General features: G+C 67.1%; 1 protein-coding gene and 1 long non-coding RNA gene across 2 annotated transcripts; one reads left to right on the top strand and one right to left on the bottom strand.

Moving 5' to 3' along the window:
• Positions 1-1,556: 1,556 nt before the first annotated feature.
• KCNG4 (potassium voltage-gated channel modifier subfamily G member 4) lies at positions 1,557-13,280 on the bottom strand. The gene is given in 7 exon segments (XM_055146391.1): positions 1,557-3,549; positions 3,552-3,681; positions 3,683-3,931; positions 3,933-4,142; positions 10,421-11,296; positions 12,550-12,630; positions 12,805-13,280. Coding segments are annotated over 5 exon segments (1,503 nt in total). The 5' UTR covers positions 11,162-11,296; positions 12,550-12,630; positions 12,805-13,280; the 3' UTR covers positions 1,557-3,376.
• On the top strand, positions 13,029-19,121 carry LOC129406839 (uncharacterized). Its single transcript, XR_008631293.1, has 3 exons — positions 13,029-13,155; positions 13,885-14,037; positions 18,664-19,121. It is a non-coding gene; the product is annotated as an uncharacterized LOC129406839 (long non-coding RNA).
• The last annotated feature ends 2,290 nt before the right edge of the window (positions 19,122-21,411 follow it).

The following is a 21,411-nucleotide window of genomic DNA, read 5'->3' as shown; positions in this document are numbered from 1 at the left end:
TGCCGGCGCTGTTTGCTGCTGTGCCAACTCGGCCTTTGCAGCCGCATCCCTCCTGGCTTGCCCCCTGGAGCACTGGACTCGCTAAAGCTGCTTCCTCCAGGCGGCCCTCCTTGTGGCCCTCCGCCCCAGGGAGCCCTGTGTACCCCCCCCCCGTGTGCTTTCACCGGAGCTGAAGCTCAGTGGGGCAGAGCTCGGAAGGGCAGGAGCTTGCCCTGCACGTGGCCCGTCCAGGCTTGGCCGTGCGACCCCCGAGCACGGGCCCAGGAGGAGGGGGCCTTGAGCGCCGCCCAATCAGAAGCATGAGTTTGACTCCTTCCCTTCCCACACCTCAGTTTCCCTGGCTGGCACTGAGCCCGTTGGTGTGGCCCGCAGGGCTCGGGGGCCGGGCTGGAGGCAGGCGCCCGTCCGGCCGCGCTGACCCCTGGCATGTTTGGGACACCATACGGTCAAGTCCCCAGCATCCAGCCTGGCCCGCCAGGACCGACCCGCGCCCCCTGCTTCAGCCCGCCCCTAGAGACGTCCATGCTTGCCGCATTTTCGTGAGACCCCCACACAGCCGGGGTCAGTGCCTGTGCAGGGGCTTCCAAAGAGCGTAAGCAGAAGCCGGGGCTGAGCCTTCGGGTTGTTCACTGGACCCCCTGCCTCAGTTTCTTTGGTCTGTAAAATGGGGTCTCGGCCCCCTCCTGAGAAAGGGCGGTGTGGACCCGGGAGGCCTGAGAGTGGCGGGGGGGACAGCGGCCAGCTCTGTCAGAACGTTCCCCATCTCCCAGAAACCCGGCGCCTCCCTCTGCCCTGCTCACGGACACCCTCTGTGGAGCCCTGCAGCGCCTGGCCCCCGAGAGCCCACCAGAACCCCTCCCGGGCTGGGTGCCGGCGGCCCAGGCTTCTGGCAGCAGTGGGCGGGACGGGTGCAGTGCGGGTGGGCCTGCTCGGGGCTCTGAGGACGGGTGCTGCTGAGAGCCTGAGCTCGGCCACACCCGACTCCCGCTGGGCGTCAGTGCCAGGAGTGGCCGGTCTCTGTGGGGCGGAGCCTGGAGAGGGTTTCTCACCCCGGGAAGGTTCTAGGAAGCACTAGAGGGTCCCTAATGGGTCTGTGGCGGGGGCGGGGATGAGAGTGAAGGTGACTGCACGTGAAGCTCAGGGTACCTTCCCCGCCCCCTCCTCACCCCCCACTGTCTGCTGGGAGCCCCCATCACCGATCGCCTGCTTGGAGCCGAGGCCTTGGGCCCAGCTTCCGATGACCCCAAAGGCCGGGACACAAGGTACTGGACCCCAGACGCCCCGAACCCGTGCCCCGCGCCCCGAGCTGCCTTCCCGTGACTGTTCGTCTCCTCCCGAGCCCCATCGGGCGTCCCCCTGTGCCCAGGCCCACAGCCCTGCCGGCCCTGGGCCCGCCTGTGCCTGGCGAGGGACACAGATGCTGCCCCAAACCAGCACGGCCCCTAAGTGCTCAGGAGTGACCTCTGGTCCCCGCCACCCCGCCCAGGGGACCCTCCCCCACCTCCTCCCTCTGCGCCATGGCAGGACCTACCCCACGATGCCAGGGAAGCCACAGGGTCACTTCAAACTGTTTAATGGCGGGGCCGGAGTGCTAGCACAGCGGGGAGGGTGTTTGCCTTGCGCGCGGCTGACCCGGGTTTGATTCCCAGCGTCCCACAGGGTCCCCCAAGTCCCGCAAGGAGTAACCCCTGAGCATTGTCGGGTGCGGCCAAGCCCACCCACCCCCAGCCAAAAGACCCATAATATCTTCCTTGGGGTTGCAGGGGGACCCCGAAGCGTCGCTGAGCCCAGGGCAACATGAGCCTTTGGACAGAGCCGCAGCACATCTCGGCTCAGGGGCCACACTGTCCCCTCTGCTTCCCCCTCGCAGGGAAGGGGGCTTCAGAGGGTCACCAGGCAGGGCTCGGCCTGCCGCCCCGCGTGGGGGCAGCGCTGCGGGCACGGGACAGGGCGTCCCAGCTCGGGTGTCTCCCATGCTCTGACCCTCACCTTGGGCCCCTCCTGGGCCTCTGTGTCTGCTGCTGCTGCAGGTGGGCACAGAGGGGCTCGCCCTCCTCCTGTTGGCGAGGGGACTAGCCCCGCGTCTCACGGAATCCGCGGCCCCCGGCTCCCTCTCCAGCTCCTCTCCCGGCTCGTGCCCGGCTCTGTGGCTCACCTCCCCGAGACCGGCCCAAGGGACCGAGCGTGTCTGAGCAAGCTGGGGTGCCTCTGTCCGGGGCGGGGCGCTCTTCCCTGGTGCCAAGCTGCAGGTGCCAGGCGCGAGGCCAAACCCAGGTGCGCGCGCGCCTGGGCCCTGGCCCCCTTCCTGGGTGGGGGCTTCCTTGAGACATGGGTTAGGCCCTGTGCCATGCCGAGGGGCGCTGGGCCCTCTCCAAAGCTGTGAAGAGCACACTGCCTGGAGGTCTGCAGAGGACCCCCCCATGCCCGGCCTCCCCCCTCAGACTGTCTTCTGAGCTGCCTGGCGGTTTCCGAGCACTGAAATTTGACGTCTTCAGAGTGTCATCAGGAGAGTCTCTGTGTTGAGCCCGGTGACCCCGACTTGGAGAATCCCCCGCATCTCCACGTCACTTCCGGGGAGAACGTTTCCCTCCAGACTCACTCGCGGGCTTCTCCTGGGTCCCGTTAGGGCAAAGGGTCCGGGAAACCTCCAGGCTCCTTTCAGCCAATGGGGACGAAGAAGTCGCCTAGCAACCAGCGAGTCATCGCCGCAGCAGCCAATCAGCATGCGGGAAGGAGGCGGAGCTCACACCGTTGAGACCTATCGCTGGGGCTCAGCCGGGAGCCGCCCCGCCCCGTCTCTGCGGGTCCCGCCTCTCTCGGTGCGGAGGGCGGCCGGGCAAAGGGCCGGGGTCGGGCGGGCCAACGGTCAGCTCCCGTCCTGGCGGAGGGATTTCCGCGTCCACATCGAGTCTGGGCTGGGGCCGCTGCCCTGGCTCGCCTGCGGGCCAGGCTGAGTGGGGGGTAGGGTGAGGCCCCCAGGGGTGCTGCCCGCGACCCCCCACCCCCCCGCTGCGGGAAAGCGCTGCAGCAGCAAAGAGTGCTCCTGACGGTGGCCCAGCAGGCCCAGGACCGAGGGGCCGGGCCCGGGTCACGGCTGAGGTTTCTGGGGAGCAGCTGCATTCAGAGGTGCGGCTGGGGACAGCGAGTGAGCGCCGAGACGGGCGCCCGGGGGGCAGGAAGCCCACCGAGGAAGGAGTGGAAGCCGGGGCGCGGCTGAGTGGTGGGCGCCTCTGCGCGGAGGCCGAGCGACCCCGCAGGACCGCCCACGTGGGCCGGGGGCGTGGCGCGCCCAGGAGCATCTCGGGTCCGCCTGCGGTCTGGGCCGGTCTGGGCCTGGCCCTCCGGGCGCCCGGGACCCCCCTGCGCGCCGGGCCGGCTAGTCCCCGGCGGGGGAGGCGGGTCCGGCCAGGCCGCCGTCCGCGGAGGCCACCCGCTCGCGCTCCCCGGCCGCCGCGGCCGACTGCAGGTGGCGCAGGCGCGCCTGCAGCTGCTCCTGCGCCTGCTTGAGCTCCAGGTAGGCGTGGGAGAAGGTGTGGAAGATGGAGGTGGCGGGAAGGCCATGATGAGGATGCCGCTGAGGATGCTGCTGAGCGCCACCACCTGGCCCGGCACGCTGCGCGGCACCATGTCCCCGTAGCCCACCGTGGTCATGGAGATGACGGCCCACCAGTAGGACGCGGGGGATGCTGGTGAACTCCAGCACGCGGCCCGACTCGTTCTCGGCCACGTAGACCAGCGGGGAGAAGAGCGTGACGGCCACGCAGAGGAAGAGCAGCAGCAGCCCGAACTCGCGCGCGCAGCGCCGCACCGTGAGCCCCAGCGTCTGCAGCCCCAGCGAGTGGCGCGCCAGGCGCATGACGTACAGGATGCGCAGCGCGCGCAGCACGCGCAGCACCAGCCCCACCTTCTCCAGGTACAGGCTGCCGCCCGCAGCGCTCGCCGCCCGCCGCGCGCTCCTCCGACACCGCCAGCGACACGTAGTAGGGCGAGATGGCCAGGATGTCGATGATGTTCAGCGGGCCCTGGAAGAACTGGCACTTGTTGCGCGCCTGGACAAAGCGCAGGCAGAACTCCAGGGAGAACCAGGCCACGCAGACGGTCTCCACGATGAAGATGTAGTAGCACTTCTGAGAGCATTCACCCTGGAAGGAAGCGCACAGCGCGCTGGGCCGGCGCGCCGCAGGGCGCGGGAGGGGGCCCCGACTGCCGTGGGCAGCGTTCCCTGCAGGGGGCACTGGTCTCTGTCCTCTGTGCGTTACCTGTCACCCACTGTCCACCCTCCCATTTGCCCGTCTATCCACTACTCATTCGTCCATTCACCATCCACCCACCCACCCTCCCATTCACCACCCACCACCCTCCCATCCACCCACCCTCCCATTCACCACCCACCACCCTCCCATCCACCCTCCCATCCTTCCACCCACCCTCCCATTCACCACCCACCACCCTCCCATCCACCCTCCCATCCTTCCACCCACCCTCCCATTCACCACCCACCACCCTCCCATCCACCCTCCCATCCTTCCACCCACCTCCCATTCACCACCCACCACCCTCCCATCCACCCTCCCATCCTTCCACCCACCCTCCCATTCACCACCCACCACCCTCCCATCCTTCCACCACCCAGCCACCCTCCGTCCGCTCCCCACCATCCATCAGTATTCGATTCACTAGGTACAGGGGTTGTCTTGGAAATCCTCCATCCAGCCCGGGGCCCCAAGATCCTGATTTAATTGATGCAAACTTGAGCCCATGACCTGGAATTCTCCAGAATCCACTACGTTAATTCCCCCAGAGAGTGGAGAGCTGGCTCTAACTACTGCACGGCGGCGTGTCTGTGTCTGTGCGCGGACAGTCTCCACACGCGTCCATGCACAGAGCGCAGCGTGACACGCGTGCCCGTGTGGCAGCCGAGCGCGCGGAGAGCGAGATGCAGACACTGCGGCTTTCTCTGCATTAAGACGCTCTGAAGTAGAAAAATAAATTACTTCTGGTGACTGGGCCCCAGATCACAAGGTCCTTCCTGTCTGGCCGCTGCAGTGAGAAAGCCGTGGCCACACGCATCTCTGCTGCCCAGGGCCAGCGGGTGCCCCACCCACTGGGAGGGCTTGGGGGCGTGAGGGGGGCCAGGCAGTCTAGAGTGTCTGTGGCCAAGTTCAGACCCCACTTGTCTGCGGTGTCCAGCAGCTCTTCCCTGGTCCCTCTCCTGGGCTGCTAACAAGTGGCCAGAGGTCTAAGACCCCTGTACCCGGGAGTGGGTGCTGCCCCCTGCAGGCTGGAGCCCGCCGGAGCGTCTGGGGCGCTCAGCTGCAGCTGCGCCCCCCCCCACCAGGCTGTTGCAGGAACTGAGGCGTGTCCTGCGGCTCAGAGCTCTTGGCTGCGACTGCCCGGGGCCTGCAGGGCGTGGGAGTGTGGGAGCTGCGCTCTGCAGCCCTGCAGTCTGAGCAGGGGCCCCGGGGTCAGCACCCCGCTCTGTGTCCAGGCAGCATTTCTCAAAGCGGATCCAGAAACCCCCACTGCAGGCCTCCGCCTGGGACCTGCCCAGGATTCTTGCGCATTGGGCCCCAGGCCAGAGCCCTGGAGCGGGGCCCGGGGACCCGCATTCCGGGGGCTCCTCCGTGGGGCTCGGAAGCTCTCCAGACCCCGGCCACCTTCTCCTTCCCGTTCTGGGACTCTGCACCTCCGGCAGCCTGGGAGAACCTTCCCAAAGCATGACTCAGGCTTCGGAAGGTGACTGGGGACGGGAAGGCTGTTGGCCCCCCCAGCACCACGCTTGGCCATTCAGAGCATGTCCCGCACTCGGCGGCCGGGCCGCCTGCCACGGCGCTCACTGCAGGAGCCCCGCCGCCCACCTGCAGCTGCTCCTCGCCCCCCCCCCCCCGCGCTGGGCAGCCTGGGTCCTGGGGACCTTCTGGGACACGCAGAGAAGGAGCGCGCAGAGCCGCCGGCACTAAGGAACACCGGAGAGGAAGGGGGGGAAAGGCACCCGCGCCCCCCAGGGCTGCAGGCAGGGCCGCGCCTCCCGCCCTGTGCAGAACGTCCAGGGCCTTGCGCCCACTAGGCAAACTGGCTTGTGGGTCGCGTCCTGGCCAGCCTGTCCCGTGAGGGGTGCGCGCAGGTGGCCTTGTGCCCGGAAGCATGAGAGCAGCCTGGAAACCCATCACGGTCCCTGGAGCCCAGAGGTCTGTCAGGGCCGGCCCCCCGCCCAAGGTCTGCCCAGGCCAGCCCCCCGCCCAAGGTCTGCCCAGGGCCAGCCCCCCGCCCAAGGTCTGCCCAGGCCAGCCCCCCGCCCAAGGTCTGCCCAGGGCCAGCCCCCCGCCCAAGGTCTGCCCAGGGCTGCCCACCCGCCCAAGGCTGCCCACCCGCCCAAGGTCTGCCCAGGGCTGGCCCCCCGCCCAAGGTCTGCCCCAGAGCCGCCCACCCGCCCAAGGTCTGCCCCACTTTGCCGGCGTTCAGGGACACAGAGCCCCCTCATGGCAAACCAAGTCACTGAGGAAAGGGGCTTTCCAGAGAGGGGGCATCTGCACCAGCAGGGCTGTGGGTTACAGGGACCCACCGACTAAGCGGGGCAGCACTGAGGGAGAGGCAGGCGTGTGGACGTGAGCCACAGGACGGGGGCGCAGCGGCAGGGCTGAGGCAGCCCCGGGAAGGGGCGTCGGGGAGGCCCGGAGCGCAGAGCCGCGCTTGCCCGCTGTTGCTGAGTCACGGCGCTGGGGAGCGCATTACATTATTCTGCGGATGTTGTAAATGCCCGAAATTTTCCATCATGAAAAGCTTAAAAAAAAAAAAAAAAACAAGCACCCAGCCCAAGTCAGGGCCACCGCACACCGCGGGGACAGGCAGGACGGACAGGCACCGGTGTTGGCACGGGTGCGAGATGCGAGATCCCAGATCACAGCCCGGGAAGGGAACACCGGGACTGCGCGCTCCTCAGGAACTGCCCCGGCTGTCGCTGCGCCCGGCACGACCAGAGCCACGGCAGTGCGGACCCCCGCCCACAGCAGGACGCAGTCGTCCAGAGAGAGAGAGAGAGAGGAAGGGGGCGCGGAGCATCACGCCCCGGACACGCCACAGCGCACCCTCCACACGCTACACGGCACTGTCACACGGGCCGTGCTGGAACACCGCTGCGGGGGAGCTGCAGTACACGCTCACACGTTAACATTCCAAACACGGCCCAGCACGTGCCGTCACACTCACAGCCGCGTCTGGCGGAGTCCGGGGCAGGGGGGCTGTGGAGGGGCTTTGGGGGTGCAGCTGCACCGCAGCCCGTGGGCACAGTGGGCAGGACGGCCACGTGTGTGGGTTGGGTGCGTGGGAAGGAGGCGGAGGGGAGCCCCGGGCCCTCTTCCCCCGCCCCCTCCGGGGTCAGAGGTTGGAACTTGGTGGGACCCTCAGCAGCTGCCCTGAGGCTGTGACCCACAGCCCCGTGTCCCGGCGCCCCCTGCAGGCAGGACAGTGTGGTGCCAGGAAGGTCCCAGGGACCGAGCGGCCACGCGGGTGACCGCCGGGAGCCACTCCAGCACCAGAGCGGGCGAGGCCTCCAGGAAGGCCTCCGGGAAGGCCCGGTGACGGCAGCGGGGAGGGACAAGGCTGGAGGCTGGGCGGGCACGTGCCCTGGACCCGGGCTCTGCCTCTACGCCCGCGCGGCTGTCTGCCCGGGGCTCACTGGGGGGGTCGGAGGTCACTCTGGCTGGCGTGCCCGCCCAGCCCCCGGGCATTACGGCCCAGCCCCAGGGAAAGGCCGCGGGGGACGGGCCGCCCCCAGAGGGACCGCGCGCGGGTCACTAGCATGGCCTGGCGTGAGGGTCTCGAGAGCTCTGCCTGCTCCCCCTCAGGAGGGGGCTCGCGCAGGCCTGCGGGAAACCCACCTCCCTCAGGGCCCGGTCTGGGGCCAGGGCGGGCGAGCTCAGGAGCGACCCAGGTGTGCCCTCAGCTGTGTCTGGGTAACACGGGTGCCATGCCAACAGCCCCTTCTGTCTGCCAATGCAGCCTCATGAGGGGCGCTAATGGGCATGAGCCCCCGAGAAATCCAGCAAAGTCTGGAAGCTTCTGGAAGCTTCTTCCAGAGCCGGAGTCATTGGCTTGCCTCTGGCCCCTCCCTCGTTCCTGTCAGGCAGACCCACAGGCCACCTGACTGGGCGCCTCCTCAGGCCTACGGGGGAGGGAAAAGAGCAAAGGAGCGGCGGCTTCTCCCTTCAAGCCCCCACCGCAGCCCCCCCCAGCCGAGACTGATGGGGAAATCCAGGCCTCCCGCAGCCCCTGGGGTGGGGGTTGGTCCATCCAAGCGGGATGCCTGGGCCCAGCGGTGGCCCCCAGAAGCCCCGCCCCGCCCCAGCCATCAGGGCCACAGGGGACGGGGCCAGATGACACTGTCCCGGGAGAAAGGGCAGCCCTGGGGCAGGGGTGCGGGGGGGGGGTGCTGTGTGTCCTGCCCCTCCCGCCCTTCCCGTGTGGGCTTCCTGGGCACCCTGAAGCCGAGCCCCGGCTCGTGCCCCCCGTCACTCCCAGGGCGCCAGGCTCGGAAAAGGCCAAGTCCCCACCATCTCCTGAGGGGTCCCGGAGGCCCCCAGGGGAACCGCCCGCGCGGCCATCAGGCGCCCTGGGCTAGTGGGACACGGGCCCCTCCACTTTCTCCGGGCCTTTACTGCAGTCTCACACATAAATATTTCCATGAAAGGCAGGCTGACATCACATGGTTTTGTGCTAAAGAATAAAACAAATGCCTCTGAGTCCTGGCACAAACTGTCCCCGAAGGTTGCGAATTAAGAGTGAAAGTTTAACTGAATTAAGAGACGCTGCAGTGAAGCCGTGTCCTCTGCAGGGGAAAGGCTGGTTTGGAGCCCGAATGTTTTGCTCAATTTGCTCCGTGACAAAACATTTACAGGCTGGACAAGGTCTGTTTTATTCACAGATGTTCGTTTTATTTGGAGGCCACACCTGGCAGTGCTCAGAGCGCCCAGTGCTCTGCACTCGGAACTCGGTCCCTGCCGTGCTGGGGGCCTGTGCAGTGCCGGAATGGACCAAGACCTCCCGGGGGACGCCCGCCCTTCCTAACACCTCCGCATGGGACGAGGAGGGCTTCTTTCTCAGGGTCTTTCTTCTTTGGGTGGGGGCGGGTGTTGGTCTCACCCGGCAGTGCTCAGGGTGACTCCTGGCTCTGCACTCAGGAATCACTCCTGGGGGAGCTCGGGGCACTGTAAGGGGAGCCGAGGATTGAGCCCAGGCCAGCCACGTGCCAGTAGAGTGCTCTACCTTGCTCCTACCACGTGGCCCAGGCTATTTTGGGGGGGGGTGGCATTTGGGCCGTGCCCAGCGATGTGTGCAGCTACTCCCAGCTCTGTGCTCAGGACTCACTCCAGGCAGTGCTCGGGGGCAGTGCTGGGCATGGAACCAGGGGGGAGGCTACGAGGCAGTGCCTGGCCCCTGTCCTGGCTCCGAGCCCCTGGAAGGGGCAGAGGCAGGCGCTGAGGCACACTCGGGCACTCGGCCCACTCTGTCCGCCAGTACACACACTGCGGAATCAGCCGGGGGGAGGAGGTGGCCATAGGAACGGGGACACTCAGCCATTCTCAGTGCAAGGGCCTTGTCACCTGCTCTGTCACCTGCCCGGTGACGCGGCACATTCTTATCACTCGTCAGACTGTCAGGCCCCCTGACGGGCCCGGGGTCGCCCCCCAGACCTCACACACCTTCTGCTCCGAGGGCGCCGCTCACCTGCGACTGTGCCAGTCCTGAGTCCGCAGAGTCTCACGCAGGAGGCAACCCACAGGGAAACTGAGGCCCAAGCACCCTTGCTCTGTAACTTGGGGGAAGCCTGGTGCCTTGTGCCTCAGTTTCTCTAACTGAAATTGTAAAACTGAGTGATGCACCAGATGAGGCTGACTCGGCCCCTAGTACACACCCCCCAGTGAAAATGAGGAGGAGGAGGAGGAGGAGGGGGAGACGGGGAGCGAGAGAGAACAAGGAAAAGGAGGAGAGAGAAAAGGAGAAAGGAGGAGGACGAAGAGGAGGAGGGAGAGCAGCAGGAGGAGGAGACGCGGTGGAGGGCCCAGACGGGGGCACGGGGACTGGCACGGAGGAGCCCGCTGCCTGGCACGTGTCCTTCCCCCACACAGCGGAGGAGACCAAGGCTGCGAGAGGCCATGTGCCCGCGGTCCCGAGCAGAGAGCGGAGGGTACACCCGCAGGACCCCGGAGAGCGGCGTGCGCCCGGCCTGCCGCTCTCAGGGGTCTCCCGCTTGAGGGCCAGGCCCGGCCATGGCTCTCGGGGTCCCGACCACGTCTTCTTCCAACCCCAGGGACACACAGGCGCCCGCCCTGCGGCCGGACAGAGGAGGCAGGCCCAGGCGCTGGACTGCCCGGGCAGCGCTTGCCGGAAAAGACCTTGGGGCGGGGGGGTGGCGGCCACTCACCTTGTCCTCCTCGGCCCGCAGGTCGGGCATGGTGCTGACGCACAGGCTGACGGCCGTGGTGGCCACGAAGAGGATGGACAGGCACGCGAAGACCTTCCCGGGCAGGCCGGACTGCGGGTTCTCCACCATCTCCCGCAGGCGGCTCATGCAGCGGCCCCAGCGCGAGGGGGGCGCGGGGGTCCCGCCGGGCTCGGCCCGGGCCCGCAGCGCGTCGGCGCGCCCCAGCTCGGCCAGCTCGTCCAGCTTGGCGCGCAGCCGGCGGCGGCAGCAGCCGTCCAGGAGCGCGGGCTCCAGGCCCCAGTAGGCCAGCTCGTCGCGCAGGGACAGCGCGCACGCGTCCTGCAGCAGGGCCAGCCGGCCGGCCGCCAGGAAGCTGACCACCATGCCGAAGGCGCCGGGGCTGCGGTCGAAGAAGAACTCGCCCGTGCGCTCGTCGAAGTCGTCGCAGAGGCGCGCGCGCTCGGCCGGGCTGCGGCAGCCGCGGAGCCGGGCCAGGCGGCAGCGCGGGGCGGCGTCCAGCGCGCTCCAGGGCAGCAGGTAGCGGCGGCCGCCCACGTTGACCAGCAGCTCCTCCCGCGGGTCGGCGCGGGCGTCGGGGCCGCTCACGCGCCGCGCGCGCCGGTAGTAGCGGCCCTTGGGGGGCGGCTCCGGGGCGCGCGGGGCCGGCGCGCGGGGCGGGCTGCGGGCGCGCGGGCGCGGGGAGCGCGGGCGCGGGACACCGTCCCCGGGAGGCGCCGGCATGGCCGGGCGAGCGAGGCGCGCGGGGGGCTCACGCTCTCCAGCCTCCGTCCGGCCGCCCGCGCGCCTGGACTCATCAGAGACGCTGGACGCGGGTCCCCCGGCGGCCGTCAGGGCTCCAGAGCTCCGCGCGACCCCCTGGCAGAGAATGACACACCGATGGCACTGGCGGGGCGGCACCCCCGCACGGCTCAGGCCCTGCGTCCTCCCCACCTAGAGGCCGGGGGTCCCCGCTGGACACTGCCCACGGTGGTCCTGTCGCCTCTCTGCAGCGCGGCAGTGTGTGGGCCGTCCAGGGGACACCAGGGTTACATGCACCCACACGTGGCAACTATGTATCTGGAAGCTTCTGGCGGGCTGGGTACCCTCTGGTGTACTCCACAATTAATTCCAGGAGGCAGACAAGCCATCTCCACGACACGGTGGGGAAACTGAGGCACAGGCAGGCCAAAGACGGCCTGGACTCAGCAAGCGCCTGGCCTGTGGAAGCTCAGGGGCGGCCAGTTGTGAGAGTGGGGGAGAGTGGCCTTGTCCGCTGTCCGGAGAGGCCCCCCTGTCTCTCGTCCCCCCTGCCTGCCTTTCTGGGGGGGTGTGGGTGGATGGGATTGGCTGTCAAAGACAGCGCAGCTCTGCTGCCCTCGCTGCTGTGTGACCTTGAGCCAGTTACTCCCCGTCTCTGGGCCTGGACCACATCATGGTGTGCAGAGTGAAGGGGCTTCTCCTGCAGCGTCTGTTCTGAACTTGCTGGAGTTAGACTCAGGTTCCCGAGCAGGTTGGGCTCTTCCGGACACACTAGGGCTTCAGATTCCTCCCACGCAATAAATTAAAAAACACAAACAAGCAAACCAAAAACCCGTCTCTCTCTATTTGCCCCGCCAGCGTCCCGCCGCTGGGTCCCGGGGCACCTACAGCCTCACAGCCCAAGGCCACTCCCGCCAGTGGGAAAACCCGGCACGGAGGAGGGATAAAAGTTCGCCTGAGTCTGGAGCGAGCTGGGCTCCGGCAGACGGAGACGGAGCGTGTCGGCCGGCGACCCCTCGCTCCACTCACCGGGTGCCTGTCCAGGGCAGAGGCCCCGCGCCGGGCCAGCGCCCTGCAGAGAGAAGGACACCCCGGGAACGGCCGCCCTGCCCACGCCGCCTCCTCTGGCAGGTGCAGCCCCGCAGCCCGGGGGCAGAGCGCCCGTCCAGCTGGGTCTGGGACGCCGCAGCCCGGGGGCCACCGGGCTGCAGCAGCCCCGTCTGCCTGCCTTCCTGCAGGAAACCTCCCTTTGCAACCTGCTGCCGGCCTCCCCCAGCCCCCCAGACAGTGCCCCCAAAAGCACCCGGCCGGAGTGCGGGTCCGAGCTCCCAGGCTGCGTGTTCCTAACTTCCTCCCCAAGTTGAACTCACCCGTCTGTCTGACTCAGGGCCCCCGCAGCTGTGTCTGAGCCGGATCAGGAGCGCGTCCGTCCGTCTGTCCGTCCGGGCGCCCTGGGAGGAGACAGGTTTGCAGGGAGATGAGCGGGAGGGGGAGTCGGCCGCTCCGGGCGTCACCTCCCACCTTCCCCGCTCGCCTCCCCCCACCCGCTCACTCCGCAGCGCTTTCTCCCGGCCGGCCGGGCGCGGCGCCCCCGGGGAGCGGGGTGGGGCTCTAAAAGGACCCACCTTCCTCCCGGACGGAGGAGGGTCTGAAGGGGCCGTGCCCTGAGCCGGCCGGACAGCTGTCCTGCAGCAGCCACCAGCCCCGGGCTCTGCTGAGTCCCCGGGGACGGCCGGTGTGGTCCTGCCAGGCGGGGGAGGGGACGGCTTAGGCGTAATCTTTCCATCAGCCAGACTGCAGGCGGGAGCAGCCGCTGGCAGCAGCAGCTCCGCGGGCGCCCGGAGGGGAGCGGCCGGCCCCCCTCCGAGGGGCCGGGACAGGCAGCTCCGCCTGGGGCTCCCTCCAGGCCAGGGCAGCGACTGGGGTCCTGCGCCCAGGGGGCTGCTGGGCCGGGCTGAGTCCCCGGAGCTGCCCAGGTAGAGTGGCCGCAGGGAGAGCTGGAGCGGCTTGGAGCCAGCCCCGGGCTCCAGACAGGTGCTGACCAAGGAGAAGCCCTGTCTGCAGCCAGGAGGACATCCTGGAGGCGGCAGCTGGGATTGCCCTCCCCCCGGGATCCCTGGCTGAGGGTGAGGGCAGGCGACTGAGGGCCTCTGAGCCTCAGTTTCCTTGTTTGTGAAATCTGGGAGAAGCCAGGGAGCTGGCAGGCCCCTTCCTCGAGGCGGCCGCGGCCCTGGCCACCTTGCTGTGTGTCCTTGGCCGGCCAGCTGCCCTTCTGGCGTCGCCATCCCAGTGGCCGGCCGAGGGCACCGGTGCTCCTTCTGCCTCCTCTGGCTCGTCTCTGAAGAGGTTTGGAGTCTCGGCTCCCAGAGGGGACGGCACTGGCCCTGTCCCTGGCGGCTGGCGTGGGCGCCCCCAGGCCCTGACTCGATGCAGCCAGGTGTGGGCCCGGGGCTTCCACCCCTGCGGGGGCGCTGCCTGCCCCCCAGTGGCGGGGGCTTTGGCGGGATCACCTGAGGTGCAGGTGGGGGCGGGGCCCGTCTCAGGCCCTCGGGGACCGCGGCTGTCCGGTGCTTCTCCTGGGCCAGGCCCCGCGCGTCCTTGGGCCCCCCCAAGCCGCCTTCTCCAGCTGTCCTCATCTGTCCTGGTCTGACCTTCTGCCTAATCTCCCCGACTCTCCCCACACCCGCCTCTCCGTTCCCTTTAAGTCCGGCCAGGGCAGGAGTCTGCTGCGTGCCCAGGACTGAGGAACCGCAGGAGCAAGCCCTGAGCACTGATCCAGGAGTAGTCCCCACACCTGGGTGGGTGCGGCCCTGCCTCGCTCCCGTCCCCTGGGAAAACCTCGAGAGCGCCCTCCTGAGGTGAGTGCCGGGCACATCCGCTCACCCTGGGGCGAGGGGGGGCCAGTGAGCGGTCCCGGGGGCACCTGCCGAGATGGTGCCCGTGGAGAGACCTCGGAGGCCAGTTTGTCGGCACCTACTGCGGTCAACAGCAGCTTCTGCCGAGGCCCGTTGGGAGGTGCCGATGCCGCCCACATCCCTCTGAGCTCGGAGCAGATCCGAGGCCCAGAGAGAGGAGACGGGTGGGTGATTGTTCCTGACCCGTCGCAGGCAGGTCAGGCTGGTGTGGACTCGCAGTCCAGTGCTCTTCCTGCCGTAGTTTGTGATAAAGGGTTGCGACAGGTAGGAGCACATGTGCACTCATGTACATGCACACATCCTCAGGTACACACAGGTATACACACATGTGCACACACCCACACGTGTCTCAGCACAGCACATGTCCCTGGGCAGGTCTCTGGGCTGGAGCTGAGCGACGGGCCTGCTCAGTGGCCTGGGGGAGAACCATTTCCAGGTCCCGGGGCTGCCACACGGGACTTCTGGCCTCTTCCTCTGGCTTCTGAGTCCTCCCTCCTGGCCCCAGGGCTCTCCCTCTCTATGAGGCCCCCAGTGCTCGGGCCCCCTGGAGAGCCAGGATTATCTCGGAGGCACGAGGCCCCAGGCCTGACCCCCGGCCCTGCACCCCCAAACCCACAGCCTCCCCTGCGTGGTGGGTGCGGGCCGTAGGCGTGGGAGGTGAGGGCTGGCCCAGGCAGCCGGCAGCAGGCCCTGCCGTGACCTTGAGGGTGACCTTTCCCCGGGACCTCGGGCGGGGGCGATTCTGGACTGAACGAGTCCAGGCCCGACTCAGGGAGAGGAGCTTGGGGAACATGCACAAAGAAACTGTTTTTGTTTTTTTTTTTGCTTTTTGGGTCACACCCGGCGATGCACAGGGGTTACTCCTGGCTCATGCACTCAGGAATCACTCCCGGCAGTGCTCGGGGGACCCTGTGGGATGCTGGGAATTGAACCCGGGTCAGCCGCGTGTGAGGCAAACGCCCTCCCCGCTGTGCCATCACTCCAGCCCACAAAGCAGCTCTTTAATTGAGGTATAACTGGCAGTGAGCAGCGTCCTGAGTGGAGGCGGGGCTGGCGAGGGAGGCCCGTGGCGGAGACGCCCGCCTGCTCCGGCTGCTCCAGGCGCACCTAGTGAGTCCACTCTGCGTCCGCTGCCCAGCGAGCCTGCCCGGCCGGCCCGGAGGCTGTTTCCGGGAAGCGGTGTCCGAGGCAGGTCTCTGGGCTTTCAGACAGGCGGCCCCCGGCAGTGACGGCCACAGGGGCCCCGGGCAGTGAGGGCCACAGAGGCCCCGGGCAGTGAGGGCCGCACAGGGGCCCCGGGCAGTGAGGGCCACAGAGGCCCCGGGCAGTGACGGCCGCAGGGGCCCCGGGCAGTGACGGCCACAGAGGCCCCGGGCAGTGACGGCCACAGGGGCCCCAGGCAGTGACGGCCGCACAGGGGCCCGGGCAGTGATGGCCGCACAGGGGCCCGGGCAAACCCCTCTGGCGGCGGCAGCTTGTGCCTCGGGCCCCTCCAGCCAGCCGCCCCCTTAGTGCATTACTGCTGACCCCTCCGCGGTTGGTCACTGTGATTCATGATGACCACAGACCAAGGGCTCGGGTCAGGGCCCGGGAGGAGCTGGGGTCAGCGGGTGCTGAGCTGAGGACACCCGGCCCTTTGCGGGGGCGACCTGGCTTGGCGTCCCGCGAGTGCGGTGTGGACCCTCGGCCCGCCGGTGCCGCCCCGGGCGTGGTGTCCGCTGGGAGCCTGCTGACGCCCCCGTGCTCTGCCCGAGCCGCCCTGCGCTGGCCGTGAGCAGGGCCGTCTGCACGTCTCTCCGGGGCGCGGGCTGTGGCTCTGCAGGGCCGGGGGCGGTGGCGGCTAAGGAAGTGTTTCCCACCCGACACTCTAGGGCTGCCCTGAGCCTCTCAGCCTAGACGGTTGGGCCAGGCCCGACGCCACTGGCTTTGCAGTTCCCAGGGCGGGGTCTTCCTGCCAGGGGCTGGCGGGAGGCGGGCAGCGAGGGTGTCCGGGAACAATGGCAGGGCGGCTCCCTGGCCCGAGACGGGCCAGGTCAAGCCGGCACTTGGGCCACCGCAGCCATGCAGACGCCCTCGGCCTGCGCGTGGACGGGGCCGCCCGGGCCCATCTCTGCAGCCTGGCCGGCGAGTGGCCAGAGCATCCCTAGCCTGGGGCTGGCTTGGCGGGCGGTGTCGGGAGGAGAGAGGCCGGTGCTGCTGGTGGAAGGAGTGGGGACCGGAGGCTCCCAGCGCAGGGCTGTGTGCAAGCAGACCAGGAGCCCCGGTGCGCGTGTGCGTGCGCGTGCGTGTGCGTGTGTGTGCGCGTGTGCAGGAGACTGGCTTCTGCAAATGGAGAGCACCTGGACCGAGAGCACTTCTGGAGAGGGCGTCCCACGGTGTGGAGACGAGCCCGCAGGGAAATGTCTGTTCCTCACTTCCCAGGTGGCACTGATGGTGCCGGAACCTTCTTTGAAAGGTTCAGTTAAGAGGCATCTGGGTACCCGTGGGGGGGCGCCGGGCTGGCAGAAGGAGATCATTCATCAAACCTGGCCGGGGGAGAGGACGTGGGTAGGAGGCAGTGGCTGTGGGGTTGGGGGGGGGGAGCGACGAGGAGACAGAGGAAGCAGGAACCACACGGAAGGTTCTGGAAGGGGCTGGAAGATGTTAGAAGAGAACGGAGGACTAGCCCGTGGCCCTTAATGTCAGCTGATTTCACCCCAACTGCGATATCTCATTTTCACTAATGGCCAAGTCACAGAGCGCCCTGGACTCACCCACTTAGAATGACCTCATTGGGGAAACTGAGGCAGCTCCAGGATTACAGTGAAAGCCTCTTTGGCTGACTTGGGCCGAGAGTGCCGGGGCGGGGGGTGGGTGCGGTGTGTGCTTGGGTGCACGGGGTCGGTGCGGCTGCCCCCCTGGGTCTCACAGCAGGCCTCTGCCGTCTGCGTGCGGGGTGACCTGAGCTGAGGGGCCTGTGACAGCTCCGGGTGCAGCTGGCGGTGGGGGGTGAGGGTGGGGCTCGCTGTGTCAGACCGTTAGAGTGGTCTGCGTTTGGTTTCTTTTTTTAATGTTTGCCGTGCGTGTGTGTGTGTGTGTGTGTGCGTGCGTGCATGCATGCATATGTGTGTGTGCATGCGTGTGTATGAGCGTGGTGACTGAAATCCAGCGTCTCACCTCACATGATCAGTGACGGGGCCTCAGCCTCCCCTTCGTGGCTGAGATCAGACCCCAGCCCCAAAGGCTGGCAGGACCCCAGCCCCCGCTCAGGTGACGGCCCGTGCTAACTCCGTTTCCTAACTCTTTCTCGAGGAGGGGGCTCCCGAGACAGGGGCCCTGGGGGCCATTCCCAGCTCTGGGCGTCTGCTTGGGCCCCGCAGTGCTGGGGACCCCCAGGTCAGAGGCTGTGGTGCTCCGGGACCTTTAGGCCAGCGACGTTTACCACTCAGCCATGTCGGGGGCCGCCTGGTTCCTGGGATCCAATCTGGGTGGGGCAATGCAAGGCCCGTGCCCAGTCCTGGACCACCTGCCCGGCCCCTCTGCCCCTCCAGCCCCTTCCCTTCACCCTGAGCACTGCCCCCCGAGTCCTTCCTCATTGCTCTGACAGGCTCTCGCACTTCCGCTTGGAGCTGGTCCACACCGGGTTGTGGGCCGAGGGTGCCACTGACGGGCGCGGTCAGGGCCAGTGCTGGGTCCAGCTGCAGCCTCGTGCCTGTGAAGGGTGGGCCCGGCCTGACCTTGTCCAGGGCCAGCCTCACCGCGCTGTCCACCCTCCATCCTTCCAGGTGGGCCGTTGCCCCCTCGGCCTCCCCGCTGCATTCCCAGTAACGCTGCCCATCGTGGACACCCACAGCCCTGCGCACTCCCCCCACTGCAGAAAGGAGCTGGAGACAGTGAGCGGGCGCAGGGGGGGTCCTCAGGCAGACCCTGGCCCTGCCCGGCGATGCCCCCCAGCTGGACGCCTGTCCTCTGCATGGACGGGAGAATCTCTATTTGCCCTCGGCCTGGATGCATCTTTCTCGTCTTTAGCTCTGCAGGCTGAGTCAGACAGCCCGGGCTCAGACCTCTAGCCGGGAAGCCGGGGAGAGTTCCTTGGACGCTGAGACTCAGTTTTCCCATCTGCAACATGGGACAAGTAGTAGGTTGACAGTAACGGGCGCTCACAGGCAGGGCAGCTGTGAGGAAGGAGGGCGGGCACGCTTGAGTGTGCAGGAAAGTCTGCTTCATAAGGCGAGGGGGACGTGGAGAGGGGAACTCTCAGCGGGATGAGCAGTAACGCCTTGAAAGGTAACTGAGGGGCCGGAGCAATAGCACAGCGGGGAGGGCATTTGCCTTGCATGCAGCTGACCTGGGTTCGATCCTGATCCCTGGCATCCCATATGGTCCCCCGAGCACCGCCAAAAGTAAGTCCTGAGTGCAGAGCCAGGAGTAACTCCTGAGCATCACTGGGTGTGACCAAAAAACAAAGGTGACTGCGTGCGCAGTTCCTAACAGCTGAGGCTGAGTGCTGCGAGTGCGCTGGTTCTAGCAGGAGCGTGAACCCGGTAGGATCCAGGGAAATCTCACCACTTGCCCTCACACCTTTCAAAGCTGTCTGCTCCCAAAGTCGCCTCTGTGAGGAGCCGGAAGAATCCAGGGCAGGGATTTTCCTTGGAGGCAAGAAGGTCACCGGGAGACGGCCTGCGGGGAGGCGCCTCCATCTCCTGCCGGCGGGCGTCAGAGGAGCCCGGAGAGACAGAAGCACGGTCGCCCACAAGGAACGGTCTGCCTCGTTTCGCCGCGTGCAGAGATTTGGCTCTTGCACCCAACACCCTGTCCTGCCAAACTGGATGGACAGAAGGACTCTTGGTTCCAAAGACAGGGCAAGTCGGGGCCAGCAGGTGGGGAGGAGTGCTGGGCTCTCACCTTGGCAAGGGCGGCCCTCTGGGCCCTGGCGGGAGCAGGGGGGCCTGGCCCTGAGGAGGGGGCTCAGGTGAAGGTCTCCCCAGGGGAGATTGGACTAGAGCGAGAAGTCTGTCAGCTGCACTGCTGATTGACAAGAATGTAAGGGCTGGCACAGATGGATGGAGGGATGGAGGGATGACAGATGGATGATGGATGGATGATGGATGAGTAAATGAGCGGATGGTGGGAGGACAGTCGAATGAACGTCTGGATGGAGGGAGGGACAGTCGGACATTCCAGCGGATGGGCCTAGCTCTTTAAACTACCCTGACTGCTTGGAGATCTTGAGTGTTGAATGTCTTTGTGAGCTACAATGGCCTGGTTTGGACACTTTTTTTGTTAACTGATGTAACTGAATATAATCCTGATATATGATAAACGAGACAAAACATCACTGGAGTAACAAGGTGGAATCTGCTGACTACATGCACGGAATCCACAATTCACCATTTGTTTGGGTTTAAAAACAACATATTCGTGGTAAACGTGCAATGGGTCAGGCACTTCCCTTGCGTGCCGGGCCTGGGTTCGATCCCGGACACTGCATGGGGGTAATGCTGCGGCTGTCCCCCGGGTGAGGTGGCAGATCCCTTGGGGTCCAGAGAGTCCCCAAAGGGAAGCAAACTGTTCTCACTCCCTCTGTGTCACTCGGACCTCAGTGCTCCTGGGGCTGGGGGCCGGGACAGTGGTGACCCCAGCCACCCCTGGTTCCCAGCAGGGCGGGCAGGGACGAGTCACCCCTGGCGGTGCTGGCCGTTGCTTCTTGGCCCTGTGTGCAGACGGCAATGGGGCAGCGCCCACGGTAATGCCCAGAGGGTCCCCGGGAGGGAAAGGAACCCCGAGACTCTGAGGTGGGCAGAAGCCTCTCAGGACCGGGGAGCAGCTTGGGGTCCCCTCCGGGATACTGCGGTCTCCACCAGGCTCTCGGGCCCCCTCCGGGCTCTCCCCAGCCCGAGCAGCCTGGCACCGGCTCGGGAGTTGCCGGGAGCGGGCGAGGGCGGGCACTGCCGCGGGCAGGGGCTCGTGCAGGGTGCTGGAGCTCGCCAGTGCCGGGCTGAGACGGTTTGTCTCTGCTGATCAGCCGGCTCCGAGGCACGGCTCTCTCGGGACACCACACACCCTGCCACCCGCCCTCGGCCTTACTCGGGCAGAGGCGGCTCTGACCAAAGCCTTTGAGCCTGGCCAGATGCTGCGTCCCGCCGTCCCGCCGTGCACTGCCCCCAGGCCCCGTCCCCCCCCCATGCCCAGGCTCAAGCCCCTCTCTGAGCTCCTTCCTTCCCGACCCTCTCCTGGAGGGAGGCCTGTCTCCCCAGGGGCCCGGGGCCGGGGCTGGGCTGGTGTCTGCCCCTCCTGCTCGGACTAAGTTCTAGTGGGGTCGAGTGGGGGGTCCCAGGGGACGGGAGCAGCGAGAAGGCCTGAAGGTCCGTGACACCCACCTAGTCGTGCCCAGGCAGACTCTGAGGATGGGGAAATGGCCACAGAGGCAGGAAGAGACAGAGGGGAGGGGGCAGAGGCTCCTTGCAGGGGGGAGGGGAGCAGGGCAGAGGCTCCTTGCAGGGGGGAGGGGAGCAGGGCAGAGGCTCCTCGAAGGAAGGCGTGGCATTCTTGGCTCTGTGCAGTGATTTCCGGAGGGGTCTGCTGGAGTGGGGGCATGTTTGTGATCCCCGAGCTCTTGGGGACTGTCTAAAGGAGAGGTGACCCCAGTCCCTTTGTCTGCGCCCTTGTCCTCACAGGACGTGCTGGCCGTGCTGAGGACGCAGTGAGTCCGGTTTACTCCTGGTCCCCCCCGCCCCCTGTCCTTGGAACTTCTTTCCCAGGGTCCGGGCGTATTTCAGCACCTCCTGCCCCGTTCCCCACGAGGGGAGGGGAGGATTTAAATCCGCAGCCGTAGGAATTTAATTACTTTCCATGCTACCACCGCATCCCAACTGGCGTCAAGGGCTCTGAAGATTAAAGCGTGAAGCGCAATTAATTATTTAAGGAAAAGCATCTGAACTCAGGCGGATTAAGCTAGATTAAAAGCCGGGAGCTCCAATTGGCCAGCCCCGCGGCCAGTTGCTGACCCGTGGCTGCAGCTGTGTCCCGCAGACGTGTGGGGCGCATCCTGGTTCCCACATCTGCACCATTCGTGTGCCAGGACTCAGCTCTGGCAGAGGCGTGCCCGAGAAGGATGGCAGAGCCCGGGAGGGCAAGCACCCGGCCGGGTCACAGAGCAGCAAGAGACCAGAGTGGGGAATTTGGGGCCAGATTCCAAGGCTCTTGTTTCTGGAGCCCCGGATTATGGATTCGCTGCCTCGGGGGCATCAGGGAGCTCTCCCGGCTCTCCCCGACTCCCGCCTTTCGTATCTGTGATGAACTGGCTGGAGGCCGGGAAGCGACCATTTGCAAATGCAT

Source organism: Sorex araneus, chromosome 8, assembly GCF_027595985.1.
Source record: "Sorex araneus isolate mSorAra2 chromosome 8, mSorAra2.pri, whole genome shotgun sequence".
NCBI lineage: Eukaryota > Metazoa > Chordata > Mammalia > Eulipotyphla > Soricidae > Sorex > Sorex araneus.
This window is presented reverse-complemented; position numbering and strand designations above follow the sequence as displayed.